At 46.5% G+C, this 14,614-nt stretch overlaps 1 protein-coding gene across 3 annotated transcripts in view; it reads left to right on the plus strand.

Moving 5' to 3' along the window:
• CDC27 (cell division cycle 27) overlaps positions 1–14,614 on the plus strand; it is a 1,228,661-nt gene that overhangs the window by 507,680 nt on the left and 706,367 nt on the right. For all 3 annotated transcript variants that reach the window (XM_078645032.1, XM_078645031.1, XM_078645033.1), the window contains exon 10: positions 3,568–3,667. In XM_078645032.1, the coding sequence (XP_078501158.1) occupies positions 3,568–3,667 (100 nt within the window). The remainder of the gene's footprint in view (positions 1–3,567; positions 3,668–14,614) is intronic.

Here is a 14,614-nt window from a genome sequence, read left to right on the forward strand (position 1 = left end):
TGTTGAGACATTATTATGTGGAATATACTATCCACCCAGGTCTCAACTGGGTTTAGGGGTATCCTCCTGTAGTTTAACACGTTGTTTCTTACACGTACATCAATACGATATGCTCCCTCTTGGCTTTAGAAAAAATACAAGCCACCAGAAATAATTTTACTTCAGATTCTGTTATTCAGGCTGCGGTGAGGAAAGTGCAGATAGTAGATCTTTCATCTTCTCTACCACCAGCCAAAGATAGCAAGGGAATAAATTATATAGGTAGCATCTGCATCCATCATTAAAGCAACTAGTGCTACAGTTCTTTTGAGTAGAAACAATCAATCTCTCTTGGGTTCTCTCCAAAAGTATTGTTACAAACTATCCAAAGAATATGGATTTTCAGGAAATCCTCCATGACTTTGTCTTTTTCTAACCAAGCCACTGGAGCAGCAGCAGATACTTCGGACTTAGCGACACACATATATTGTTGTGATATCTGTACTAGATGCAGGTCATGGATTAGTCGTGCAAAAAATCTAAATCTATCCTTTGCAGGCACTACACTGTTTGATTTGCATGCAGATGACACAATATCTCGTAAGAAAACAAGGATGAAGACTCTAAATGTGAAAAGAATTCAGGAGAAGGTAGAAACCTTAAGATAGACGCAACTACCCTCCGAGTGGTCAAACCCCACATTGGTTACATCAGCAGCAGCAAGAAACTGCAACATTCCTGTCATCAAATATCATCCAGAGGTAGAGGACGCCAACAATGGTAGCTACCTACACTTGCAGAAAAATCTTGTGCCAAACAATTATTTCTTTCTTCCACCTTCTAGATAACCACTCTGGTAGGAGGAAGCATAACCAATTATTTGTGGGTCTGACTGCAATTTCAATATTTACAACTGAGCAGTCAGCATCTTCTCTGTTTTCTCAAAAAACAGTTAATAAAAGTGCCTTTAGATTCTTTTTATCGTTTCAACATCCACCTCTTTTATAGGAACTTAATACTGGCCTCAGTCAGTTGATGCTGTCTACTTTTGTACCAATACATAACGCACATTTAAAATGTGTCTCATGGAGACACCACTTCTTCTATCATTAACATCTGCGATAAGAGTGGAAGAGATGCAAGCATTTACCATCAACAAACATTTCCTTAGGATTGCAAAGGACAAAGTAATCTTGAGAGCCATCCCAAGTTTATACCCAAGGTTCCAAATGACTTTAATTTGAATTAACCTATCATTCTAAGATATTTCTTCCAAAATCCATCTGTTAGCAGAAAGATGTTTACAATCATGGATGTGCGTAGATGCCTCAGGTTTACACAGAAAAAAACAAAGGGCATACATGCTTTTCTGTGTCTTTTAGACAACCAAGACAAGGTTGTCCCCTTTCTAAGCAAGGGATGGCTCTTTGGCTGTCTGCCAACTTCATGGAAGAATGAGGCCACATTCCACCAGGAGCAAAGCATCAACTGTGGCACACTGTGGTGGGGTGTTCCTGAAAGACGTCTGCAGTACAACTGCTTTTAAGAGCCGGAAATCGTTCATGCAGCACTCCTGCATGGATGTGGACCAGACGCAGACGAAGCACTGGGACAGGCAGTTCTGAAAAAACGGATACGATAAGTGAGCCTGCTTCCCACTTTGTTTATACTTAATAATTGCTGCTGGTTGAAAGAAGCACAAACTGTTGTCTTACAACTCTATACTCATGTCATGGTATTTTCACTAAACACAGTGCTCGAATCTCCAGATTATAATACTTCTTAAATGTATTGTGAATTGAGCATGTATCAATAAAGAGTTTAAAAAAATGTTTATTGCTTACTAATCTGTTTTAAGCATGTGAGTATATAAAAGATTGAATGTTGGAGATGCAATCAGATATCTGTAACTCTTGTTCTCCAACATAGATTTCTTTTATATATTCACATGCGACCATCCCTCCTCCTTGGTCAGAGGTTCATCTAATATTATTCTCACACTTGTGCTTTGAAATCTGATCTATGGTGGCTTCTACTGGAGTAGGAGAGCCTAAGCTTCTGCTCATTGGTTGAATTGTGGGCGCTTTCAAATGAGGTGGATGTGCTACTAAATGTACAGTGTTTCAAGCCTATGACCATTTTACACTGTTTGCTGTATATTTTACACAGTATACTGTTAATTTAATGTAACCGGGATTTCCAGCCTGACGATGGGGAATGGTTCAAGCATGTGAATATATAAAAGATAACCACGTTTGAGAACTGGAGTTTACAGTTGATAATTACTTTTTTGTAAATATCGCATACTTTGCTCATTTAATTAATTTCATTGCTGACATAATATTTAAAGGAAGACTTGTTAATTCTCAGCACCTATACAATGTGGCTGTTCTGTTTTTTCTGTATAGACCAAGCAATTTTGAAAAGGATGTGGGGTTTGTCTGCTCCTTGTTTATTTTGAAGTTTTGTATAGCACAAACAAGACCCAACATAACTTAACAGAGCGCTTCACAGTAAAGCGTAAAACAAATTCAAGACTGTTTAGTAGGGTCCTGGACAGAATGAGATCAGTCATTATGAAGAACCGATAGGTACAATACAATGAAAACATGCTAAGAAGACATGGTACTTCCGTTCGGTGCATTAAGGCAAGTTCAAACAAATCTTCTTTGTCAATGCAGTCTACACAAGGAATCATAGAGATGAGTTTAGAATAGTGTGGTAGGTAAGATGTAAGCAGAGATTTAAACCATAGTAGAACTTCCTCAGGAAACATAGTGATTGAAGAAGTGGGGAGAGTCCCTCAAGAGAGGGGCAAGTCAAAAGCGTATCAGGTGAAGTTTAATGAGTTAAGGTGGGTGGGAATGCTAAGGATTTAAGGGAGAAATTTGCTCATCAGAAAGGTTTTAGCTTCCGTTTTGGATGTTGTTGTTGAAGAGATTCTTCTGATGCTCGGGGGGAGAGGGTTCCAAATTCTTGGCGCAGCTCCGGAGAATGCTCTATCAAATGTTTTTTTCTTGCTGAAGTAAGAAGGTTTTAGGAGCAGATTGTCGGTGCTCCTAGTGAGTATTTCCACCCAATAGCGTACGTTACTGAGCTAGGTATTTGAGGGTTTTGTAATGTAAGGCTTTATGAGTGATGCAGGCCATCTTTTGCTGTATCCCCGCTAAGTAAGGCAGTCAGTTGAGTGCATTCAGGTGTGGTGAAATGTGGTCAAATTTTCTACAAACCTGTTAAGAGTCTTGTAGTTATGTGGAGGCAAGCTTTTAAAGGGGCTGTGGAGATCTTGGGAAGACCCGATAATGTTGAACAATCGTATTCCAGCCTCGAGATGACTAACGCTTGAACTGCATTTGAGGTCTGTGGTCTCGAGGAAAAGTTTCATTTTTCTAGATAGCTGAGAGGTGTTTCTGATACATAAATACTGAAAATGTTTATTTAGTAGTGTAGTTACAATTGTTTCCTGGAAAGATGTTTAAATATTCTTGCTTAGGTGGTGTTCACTGATTAAAACACTTTAAAAAAAAAAAAGTGTAAATTCAGTTACAGAATGTCGTTTTAATTTTAATAAAATTGTTGTTCTTACAGTACCACACCTCAGGTATTGAGCCCTACTATTGCTGCTCCAACTAATGCACTGCCTCGAAGAAGTTCACGTTTGTTTACAAGTGATAGTTCTACAACAAAGGTAATGTACTATGTGTACCTGTTTTAAAGTTATGTCTTGAGTCCAGCATGTTACTCTAAAATGTACTGGACTATAGTCCTTTCAGACCAACTCTGATGTGATAGCCACTGGAAGCATAACCCACAAATGCCCACCAGTGTGCAACTTTGATTAGGTATATCTTTGTCCTTGCCTTTCTACCTTTTACAATTTTTTTTTTTTTTACCTGACAATTGTTTCTGAGTATCCCTTTAACAGCCGATTCCTCAGCTTGCGAATAATCCTCCGGTTTCAGACTGGGTTTAAACGTTTATAGCTGTATTCCTGTGCACGTGTTTTCATGTGGCTCCGGACCAATGTTGTTCCACTCCGGAACTGACAAGCGGAACTGCATTTAAGTGCCACCCTTTTGCGCTGACATCAGTACCTTTCTTTCTGTGCCTTCAGACTTGGATCCGAAAATGTACCCTGGTATGTGACCACGCTTTTGTTCAAGTTTATCCATTGTGCAAGGGAAATATTCCCCACTGAAACTAGTGTTCAAGCTGTGAAGGGAATGTCTCAAACAAATGATTGTGACAGTCCCTCCCAAAGTTTCTTTGTGGTTGGACCACGACTCTTAAGGTTTGTGACGACTACACCCAGATGAACCCAAAGGTCATACGGGAACACAAAGCCAAGCACTAGAATACACTGCTCCCTGACCGGTTGAATTGGATAGTTAATCCCTGTTTCCACTTCCAAAGTAATTCCCATGGCGTCAATGCGAATGAAAGCCTCGAATGGCAAGCATTTCAACGTCGAATGGTTTTTCAATGTTGAGTAGAGTCTCCAGCACACCTAATGACAGCAAGTATGTTGGCCGATTTCCCATCTTCAACATAGGAACGTCTCTCCTTCTGGTGTCTCCTTTGTTTGGATCTGACCCTTTTGGAGTGTGTGGGGCGGGAATTGGTTGCTTTGGTGGAAGACTGACCTTTCCCATGGCATCTTGAACAGCCAGCAGTTTCTCTATGCTGGAGTCTTTCCTGGAGTCCATGCAGCCTGATTTCCTCCCTGTCCGTCAGAACTCTTCTAGAAAACTTCTGCCAGTAGCAGCAGAATTCTGTAAGATGATCTTTTGGCATAGAAAGGATACATACCTTGTGGGGGGTCTGTCTGTACCTTTTGTTTCGACAATACCACTTCACAAATATTGAAGGCATTCTTTACTGGAAAATAAAATACTTCTCTATTGTTTAAGGATTTGAATGTACTCTAATTGTCAAAAGATGTTAAGGGAAACATGTCTTTAGTAAGATTTCCATTGGGTATTTTTTAGGCAAAAGAGTCTAAGCTCAATGCCCCCAGATCCAGAATAATTAACTGATCTTACTGTCACATGTGGAAGATTCTATGATACGGGGTGTTCTGTGAGTCCCTTACAGGCACAGTGCCAGTTTTTCCTTCTCCTATGCTCTACATTGCATCGTATTAGCTAACCTTGTTCCATGTAGATCTTCCATGGCCTCTTATTCTATGAGTGACTAATTTGATGTAATTAGCTTCTTTTTAAAACAGTTAAGTGAAATGTGCCCATTTTGGCTCTTTTTTATAGGCTGCAAACATATGTTATATATTATTGTGTAAAGTTGGATATTCATATATGTATGTTTAAAAAGTGCTTCAGGATCCCTACATGTTAGAGGCTGTTAGCTGCAAGGCGGCAATATGAAAATAAGCATCTTGTAGGGCCATGATCCAAGTCTTCAGAGTCTAGGGCAGGCAGACTCTGCTTCAGATACCTCAATGATCACAAATGGCAGTTACACCAAGAGGTGGCACAGGCTGTGTTCAGCAATGGGGCAAACTGTCTCAGTCTTTTTTTTTTTTAACAGATTTTATTGGTCCTAGGTCACATATACTGCATAGTTCCGGAGTTTACTGCACACATCAATGAATCAACAATATTGCCATTGACTTTTAAACCAACCAACCCCCTACCCCTCCCTCCTCCCGATAGCGTTTATGCTGCCACAAGCAAAAAATAACAGTTCAGAAATAGCACACTGAGTCCATCAAACACCCTGCCAAATCCACATTCCACCCACCTATGCAACTGGCAGGGGAGCGACCCCCTCCGGCGGCGGGTCCAGGTCCAGCCCCCGGTAAACCGCCCATCTTTTTCAAATCTTAGTGTTTACGGGGGCATCCCCTAGCTATAAAAATCGGCAGCTCGAGTCCCATACAGAATTCCATTCCAATCCGCCATGCGGCCAATGGTGGAGCTCGAGGCGCCTTCCATGCCCTCGCTATGTCCCGCTTTGCCAGCGTGAGACCCAGCAGCAACAGATGTTGCTTATATCTATTGCCCCCAATACCCTCCAGCACATGTATGAAAGCCAATCGCGGTGTGCGTGGAAGCTCCGATGCCAACACCTCCGACAAGCAGGAGAGCACCCCCCTCCAAAGTCTAAGTAGCGCCGAGCACCCCCAGACTGTATGCAGAAGTGTACCCTCATCCGTCCCACAACGGAGACACTCGGGGGAGCCAATCATTCCTGCCCTCCAGAGATGCACTCTGGTGAAGTATGTACAATGCAAGCATTTGAACTGTACTAGGCGTAGGCGGGTAGAAATGCCCCCCCCCCCCCCCCCCCCCCCCCCCGGACTCGCCAGTGCCTCCACCCAGTCCTCTTCCTCCAGGTCGCCCACACCCCCCTCCCATGCAGCCCGGAGCCTCTGTGAGTCGGTAGAGCAGTGGTGAACTAGCGTCTAGTAGATGCGAGAAATTTTGCGATCAGGTAGTTCCCCCATAAACACCTTAGCCTCTATTGGGCTAAAGTCAGGAAGGGACTCTAGGTCTGCCAGGTGAGGTATCAGTGCATGCCTAAACTGCAGGTATTTAAAGAACTTGGACCGTGGCATCTCATATTCGTCCTGCAGGTTTTGGAAGGTTTTCAGTGTCCGGTCTGTCATTACGTCCCCTAGGGACGAGATTCCTATAGAGTCTCAGCCCCGGAAGCCCTGCAGCGCAGCCAGTCGGTACAGCCGTCCATTCCCCCAAAGTGGAGTCTCTCGAGTCAGTACATTCCACCACCCCATCCTACTCTGCGCCCGCTTCCAGACATGAAACACCACCTGTGTGGCAGAGGGAAGGCGCCTTCGCAGCGACGCAGATTACAGCAGCGTGTGCAGGGACCTAGAACCCATCAGGTGACGCTCAACCGCATAGGCCGGGTCCCCTCTGTCCCCGTACCACCACTCATTAAGAACAAGTAAGTGCGCCGCCTGATAGCAGGAGAGAACATCCGACGTAGCCAGCCCCCCAGTGTATGAGGAAAGAAAGCATGTGTGTAAGGCCATGCCTACACCCCGTCCCCCCTTTCTCCCCTCCCCTCCCACAAAAACCCACCTAATGCCGAGTTGACCTGCTGGAACCAGCGGGGCGAAATCTGGTAGGGGTGGTTTTGTAATTGATACAGTAGGAGGGGAAGCGCAGCCATTTTGAAAATGGCCGACCTGCCATAAATCGTCTGGGGCATGCAGGACCATACCTTCAAATGCTCACGTGTACGATCCCATAGTGGGGCCAGGTTACGATCTCGAGAAACTACTGCTGTATCCGACAGGTATACCCCTAGATATTTCATCCCCCCGACGCCAGTTGGAGGGCGGAGGCCCAGTCTCCGACCTGCCGTCGCCCGCCCAGGACCCACAGGGTAGATTTGCCCGGGTTCATATAGAGCCCGGAGGTTTCACCAAAAATCTGCAGGATATGTAGCAGCCGCGGCCCCGACATCTAAATCTGTAAGGAAGAACAGAACATCGTCCAGATAAAGTGCTATTTTATCGGTGAGACCCGGCGCCCACCTGAAACCCTTAAGTTGAGCATCGATGCGCACCCATGCCGCCAATGGCTCCATGGCGAGCGCGAAAAGGTAGGGGGAAAAGGGGCAGCCCTGCCGCGTGCCCCACCGGACCCGAAAGGGTCGAGTAATCGCCCTCCCACTCGCACTGATGCCGTAAGGTCTGTATGTAACAGCTGCAGGTAGGCCAGAAAGCGCGGGCCCAGATTAAGACGCCGCTGCAGGGCAAACAAGTACACCCAGCTCAGGGAATCAAAGGCCCTATCCATATCCACTAATAATAAGGCTGCCGCCTCCCCCAGCTGCTCCCAGGCCGATATCGCGACATGCGCGCGTCTAATGTTATGGTGGGTCGCCCTCCCGGGCATGAACCCGGCCTGGTCTGGATGAACTAAGTCTGTGATGTGCGACTTAAGCTTGTTAGCCAAGGCCTTAGCCAGAACCTTGGCTTCAATGTTGAGCAAGGATATAGGGCGATAGGACACATGGCTCTCTGGGGGTCTGCCCGGTTTAAGGAACACTACCACCTCCGCGTGCCTCCAATCCGGAGGAAGCAAGCCACCCTCATGCACCTCCTCCACCACCGGTCGAAAAAGTAGGCTCAGCTGCTCAGAAAACCACCTGAAAAATTCACAAGGAAAGCCATTTGGGCCCGGAGCCTTCCCAGGATTCAGCTCTCCCAGAGCCGTGCCCAGTTAATCATCTGTCAGGGGTCTGTCTAGCTGCTCCCGCACGTCGTCCGAAACGGTCCGGGGGGGAGGTCATCGATAAATCGTTGAATAGATTCCTCCACGTGGCATTCCTTGGGCGCATACACATCTTCGTAGTACGCCGCAAAGCTCTCCACGATTGCCGGAGGCTCCAAGAAAAGCACCCCCTCGGTCCTGTATTCGGGGCAACGGCTGGGCATGCAGGGTAACTTGGCACAGGCGATGGAGCATCTTGCTTGATTTATCCCCCGACTGATATACCAGACTACGTGTGGCTAGCCAAGCCTGCCGTGCTTCGTCCATCAGTATCGCAGTGTATTGCTGCTTAGCCACCACCAGCTGTCGTCTAGCAGAGCCACCATCTGCCTCCCGACTCCTATGCTCCAGAACCACCATGTCTGCCTCCCGACGCACCAAGTCTTGTTGCTGCTCCCTTCGCGTGGCCACGCACCGAGAGATGTCTACGCCTCGCAGCTTGGGTTTTAATGCCTCCCAGAGCGTCGCCGGGGATTCTACTGACCCTACATTAGTTACTGGGTAGTTATCTATTTCTTTGGTCAGGTGCTCTCTGTACTCTTACTTCTGCAATTGCCACCCCGACATTCGCCACCTAACTGGCTGCGGTCTCAATCTTTTTGACACCACCGAGAGCACACAATTAGCATTTCGCCATGCTGAAGTGCCCAAAGCAGCTCTCGCTCAGTTTCCTTCTGTATGGAGAGGAGCTCAGGATTCCTGTATGCCTTCATACCATTACCTCTCCTGCCCAGAGTTTTGAAGAAGATCAGGAACATCTGGTCCCATGCCATCCTAGTGGCATTGTATTGGTCCTGGAGTGTGAGGGTATTTGAAACTCCTGGCATGAGCATCTTTCCTCCAATCAAGCTGTCACTTCAGTAAGATCTTCTGTTGCAGCAGCAGGGCAGGGTGTTTCACCCGGGCCTGAATACTTTGCATCTCCATGCTTGGGGATTTAACCAGCGACATTTGGCAGGTTGAGTGAGTTTGTCATCTTTGTTGCAAAGCGTCCTACCATAAAATCAGTCAACGCCAGCTGTTGGGACAAATTTGTGAATTGGTGCGACACATGACAAATAGAGCATTTACGAGCAAAGTTGTTTGACGTTCTGTTTGTTCTGTTCCTAGCAAGGACTTGCTTTAGGCAGTATTAAGGGCTATTGATCATCTTTTTTGATGTGGTGGATCAGCCTTCAATAATGAAATTGCATGTTGTGATGAGGTTTTTGAAAGGGTTACAACATTTATTTCCACTAAAAACACTTTGTAATTCCACAGTGGGTCTTCAACTTTGTCCTCACTGTAGGAAAGTTGTAGGAGGCTGGCTTAGTATATCCTAAGCCAGCCTCCCTGCACTAATCCAGACAACCCTCATGGTGATTTTATTGGTCTTAGACAACCTTAGAAAGCTTTCTAAGTGGTAGCTGTGAAGAGCAGCCTTCAGGCTTAGTCCAGAAAAAGTGTCAAACGGCTTGTTTTACCAGAACTAATCCTATAGTGTAGGTTAAGTTAAAAAAAAAACCAGTGTAGTTATAAAAAATAGTTCTTTATTACAAACACTCACTAACACAATGATATATCGCCTACCCAGAGATATGAAGACAATACACATAGTATTTCAATAGTAGAACAGGTAAGTAGCACAAATACACAGTGGTCTCCAGGGGGAGACCAAACCATATACTAAAAAGTGGAACTGCGACCAAAGTTGAGACTGGACCAGGAAGACTAAGAAAAGCTGGGGACCCATGGTAAGTACCCAGGAACCCCACGGAGGCCTTGTGCAGAGTGGAAGCATGAACATGTACTCAATACAAGTCAATGGAGAATTTGCGGTTGTAGTTTTCAAGAAGGACCCTCCGCCGGGGGACCCTGAAGAAAGCCCGTGGAAGGTTGGGGTCTCACCCCACCCATGGATACCCCAGTAACCAGGATACCTACACCAGGGAATCTGGGTGTATTGGTGCGGTGACGTCGTAAAACTGCCGTAGACTACAATGGAGGACTTTAGTGAAGATACCGGTGGCGAAGAAGATGAGTCTGGTGGAATCCAAGGGTGGATTATTGAAGAGGGGTACCTGCAAGCAGAGGGGAGAGTCTTTTTCACTCTGGAGTGACCACAAGGCACTTAAGACCAATGACCACCATTGAACGAAGATGCAGGAGAGTTGACGATGACCATGTCGCTGCAGCTGTGAGGACCAGGCGATGCTGTGGAAGACCAGGAGTGGTTTACAAGATGTCCCACGTCGGAAGTCTAGAACCAGGGGTCAGTGTCCGACTGGAGCAACAACAAGCCTTGGCAGCAACAACTGACAAGGAGAACGAATAAGGTGCAGTGCCGGGACCATCAAGGTCCAAGGGACTCACCAAGTGCAGCAGAGTCCGAGCAGCCCCGAGCAATCAGGGGAGCCCACTGGAGCCAAAGAGGACCCACAGGCCGAAGGCACAGGATTCGCAAGAGGACCTTGAGCAGCTTACCAAGAATGCAGATACACGATGCAGAGGATTCAGTTAGGACGAAGATGTTGCTAGCAAGAGATGCTGGAGCTCCTTGGAGCCCGAAGATAACTGGAGAAGAGTCACCAAGCCTTGAGAACCGCAAGTTGACGCGGTGCACAGGGCTACTTCCCCAGCGTTTCCGACAAGGGATACTGGATTCAAACTGGCTGAGAAGACCGTTCAGTGAATAGAACAAAAGAAAGCACCCTGCCTAGGGATATAATGGCCCTAGCTAGAGGGTACAAACAATATATAAGGGGTGATTAGCCTAGGAGCTGACACTGCACATAACAAACACAAGGTCAATCCAAATAAGCTCAAGAGAACATATTAGAAATATATATATTTTTTTTATTTCTTTTAAATATATTCTTTTAGGATTAAGGTAACAAAAGTATAAAAAGGTAAATTGTACACGTGATACTTTTAGAGCATAAAAAAGACATACATTGATAGGGGGAGAGGAAAAGATGGGGACATTTATACTATATTAAGACCTACCCAGTAACAACCATACTTCAAACATACTGTCATACTCACTTAGTTAAATTCTTACTCTGCCTAATATTCTAACATTCAACTTTCATTCTTCCATTCATTCTTCTAGTCCTGGCGTGTGCAACACATAGATGGTCAATATGTTGCGTAGATCAGGATGTTATTCCAGGCAGATGACATTAATACGGGTCCTGATGTAAATAGGACAAAGTGCCGTATTTCTGGAAACACAAGCCGACGCGCGTTTCGGTGACAGGCCAATAGGGCCACACCTTCGTCAGGGCTGGGTGTAGTATACTGGGAGGGAGACAAGTGTAAAATCTATATTTTTTTGGTCAAAAGGAGTCAAAGGCGTATAGTCGGATGTGCTACGCTGGGAAGTTGATACTTTCTACTTCCATTGGCTGGACTCCGAAGGTAGTGATCCTGAAAGATCTTATTAACTGAAGTCAGGCGGTAGTAAGAATAGGTCACACTTCAGGGCACAAGGGGTTAATCGTTTCCAAAAACACTCCCTGGATCTATTGGCTATCAAGAAGCAAAATCCAGCGAAATTCGATCCGGGACAGGAAGGTCAATAAAAGACCTAAAGTCACCGTGTTTCTGATGGTTTATAAGGGCCGGTAGCTATCGGTCGAAGTTTCGCGGATCAAAACGGTGTGCAAAACGGTGTGCCACTGCTGTGCTTTTTGCCACGAAGGAGAACGGGTAGATAAGATTCCTTCAAGGAATAGTCCGTCGTCTTTAAATGGGGTTCCGCCGACTTCACCGGTCGACCTACTGCCACAAAGGAGGACGTATCAATAAGATTCCTTCAAAGAATAGTCCGTCGTCTTTAGGTGGGGTTCCGCCGACTTCACCGGTCGACCTACTGCAACGGGAGACAGGATTCTCCAGAGAAGACCGTTCAGGCCTCAAGGAAGTTGGAGTTGCAGAACCTCCACTTGTGTAGCTGAACCTTTCAGAGTGCGTGGGAGCTCAAGAGCAGCAGACCGGTCAGCTTCGTTGCGGTGCCTGCAGATGCAGAGGAGATACTCCTTCACTCCCAGGGAGATTCCTTTGGGTGTCTTTGATGCACACAGCCTTTAGAAGAACCTGGATAGAGCACAGGCACAGACGATGCAGAAGACTGGCAGGATGATGAGACCAGGATGCTACCGCCCGTGTCCTGCTCAGGCTCCCTAGAACCTGCTCCAAGTCTGGCGCCGTGTGGCATCTCCACTGGCTACCTGTTCCTAAGAGGATTAAATTCAAGGCACTCTGCCTTACTTTTAAAATCCTAAAACTGTCGTCCCCTGAGATTTTATCTAATCTACTGGTCCCTTATGTCCCCACACGCCAGTTACACTCTGCTGAGCAATACTTGGCTTCAGTCCCCTGGGTGAAATGTCTCAGAGCAGGGGGGGGGGGAGAAGCTGTGGAACTCTCTTCCCGTTCAGACCCGTCGCTTGGATGGCCTGCTTCCTTTTCGCAAGGCCATCAAAACTCATCTGTTTCCAAAGGGCTAGTCCTGCTGCCTTTCTGACACCGCTTCCAGCGCCAGGACGCCCTATTGCTGGGGCAGCTGCGCGCTTTATAAAATCATCTAACAATAACAGGACAAGCAGGAGTCTTGCAGATGCAGTCTCGGTTCTCAATACGAAGTCCAAAGTGCCCAGTTGGTTGAAAATGAAGTGCTTTCGGATCAGAATCTTGTCCCATGACGAATCTGAAGACCCACCTACAGGTGAGCCCTTAAGTACCCAAAGGAAAGATTTGGGACGATTCAAGGGTCCCTCCCAGAGGAGGGGCTGGACAGAGGGGAGGATACTCCCATGTCCTTTGTCCAGTTGTGCCAGAGTGGGAGCAAGCGGCTCCCTAAACTGATTCCAACTGGAGTAGGCAAAAAGGGCCCTTCAAAGCAGTCTGATGGTGGCTATTGATCTACCTTCCCTTGCTCGAGCCTGGCTCAGCAGCAGGATGGCAGAATTGGGTCGGTGGTAGGCAGCAGCTCTAGCTTGCTGTTAGACCCTGAAAGGCTGGTACCCGGAATACAGAGGGGCTCCCTGAGGGAGCCCCCCCGCAGTACATTGGATCCTACATCCAACACTGGAATCGGTGTTTGGGTAGGATTCCAACATGTTTGATACCAAACATGATCGGTTTCGGTGCAGCCAATATATAGTTGGATATCTCGTAATTGACTTGATGTCCACTTGATGTATGAAATGGCTAACAATACTTACATAGCCTGGAGAATCGACTCCTGGGCTTGTAAGGGGGGGCCTGCACATGCAGGGCAGCATCACACTTCGAACCAAGCAACCCTGCCTTCAGGATTGAAAGGCCTAACTTAGGGGTGACTTGTAGATTTTAAGTGCAGTGACCTCCGATATAAGGAAACCTATATGTGCAAGGCATGTGTGCTGGAGATACACATGCTTTGACTACTCCTGCCATCTAATGTTAGGTCCGGATGTTTGCAAGTTGTTTTTCTTCGAAGAAGTCTTTCCAGCCACGAGGTGTTGTGACTCCTCCTTTGGGTGATAGTGCTCATGGGCATAGCCTTCGGGTTCTGACGTGTATTGCTGCACTCTGGTTCGAAACTGTTCTTCGGGTTCCCCTTGGTTCGCAATCAACTGTACCTTCAACTGTATTGTTTTCATGCGTGTTTCCTTGTTCTACGCATATCGACTCGTTAAACAGTTTCTCCGTCTTCGGTCGGGAAACACGTGGGCAGCAGTCGGGCCCGTCTGCGTCAGGCCAGCCTTCCGCCGATGGAACGAACTCCATTCCACTTATGTCCACGGTGCCATCCAAAGTACCCTTGCACCGACCAACATCAAGTTTGTAACTTGTGCCTCTCTGCGGAGCACAACGAGGAAGACTGCGATGCGTGTAAATCGTTTCAATCCAAGAAGAGACTACGCTATCGTCGGGCTCAACGACAAGAAATACGTCAAAACATTCAACACACTCCGGATATCTTCGTAGAAAAATCCAGGCAAGAGGAGTTCGAAGCGTCTGCTGCAGAAGAGGCCTTCTCAGTTTCAGAGTCCGATCTTGAGCTGGAGATCGATCTGGAGTTGAAGATGTATCTCCGGGACAAAGTGCTTTGAGTACCGAAGAACCCTTGCCCACCAAAACCTCTTCTAATACACGTAAGGCTTAGGCACCACCTCTGCATTCTGGCCAAGGTCAGCACTGAAACATTGTTTCCGTCGCCCCGCTTACTGGCTCTAAATCGAATAAGATAATCTTCCCATCCGAAACCATCAGGATCGAAGTATAAATCTAGTTCTGAGATGAAACCTTCCACTCCCAAGGACAAGTTGATTTTGACGCTGAAATCCAAGGACAGCCTCCCTGCTCATCCATAATCAATTTTAGATATTCTTAAGGCCAACTTAGAT

The sequence above is a fragment of the Lissotriton helveticus genome, chromosome 5_1 (assembly GCF_964261635.1).
Source record: "Lissotriton helveticus chromosome 5_1, aLisHel1.1, whole genome shotgun sequence".
Taxonomy (NCBI): Eukaryota; Metazoa; Chordata; class Amphibia; order Caudata; family Salamandridae; genus Lissotriton; species Lissotriton helveticus.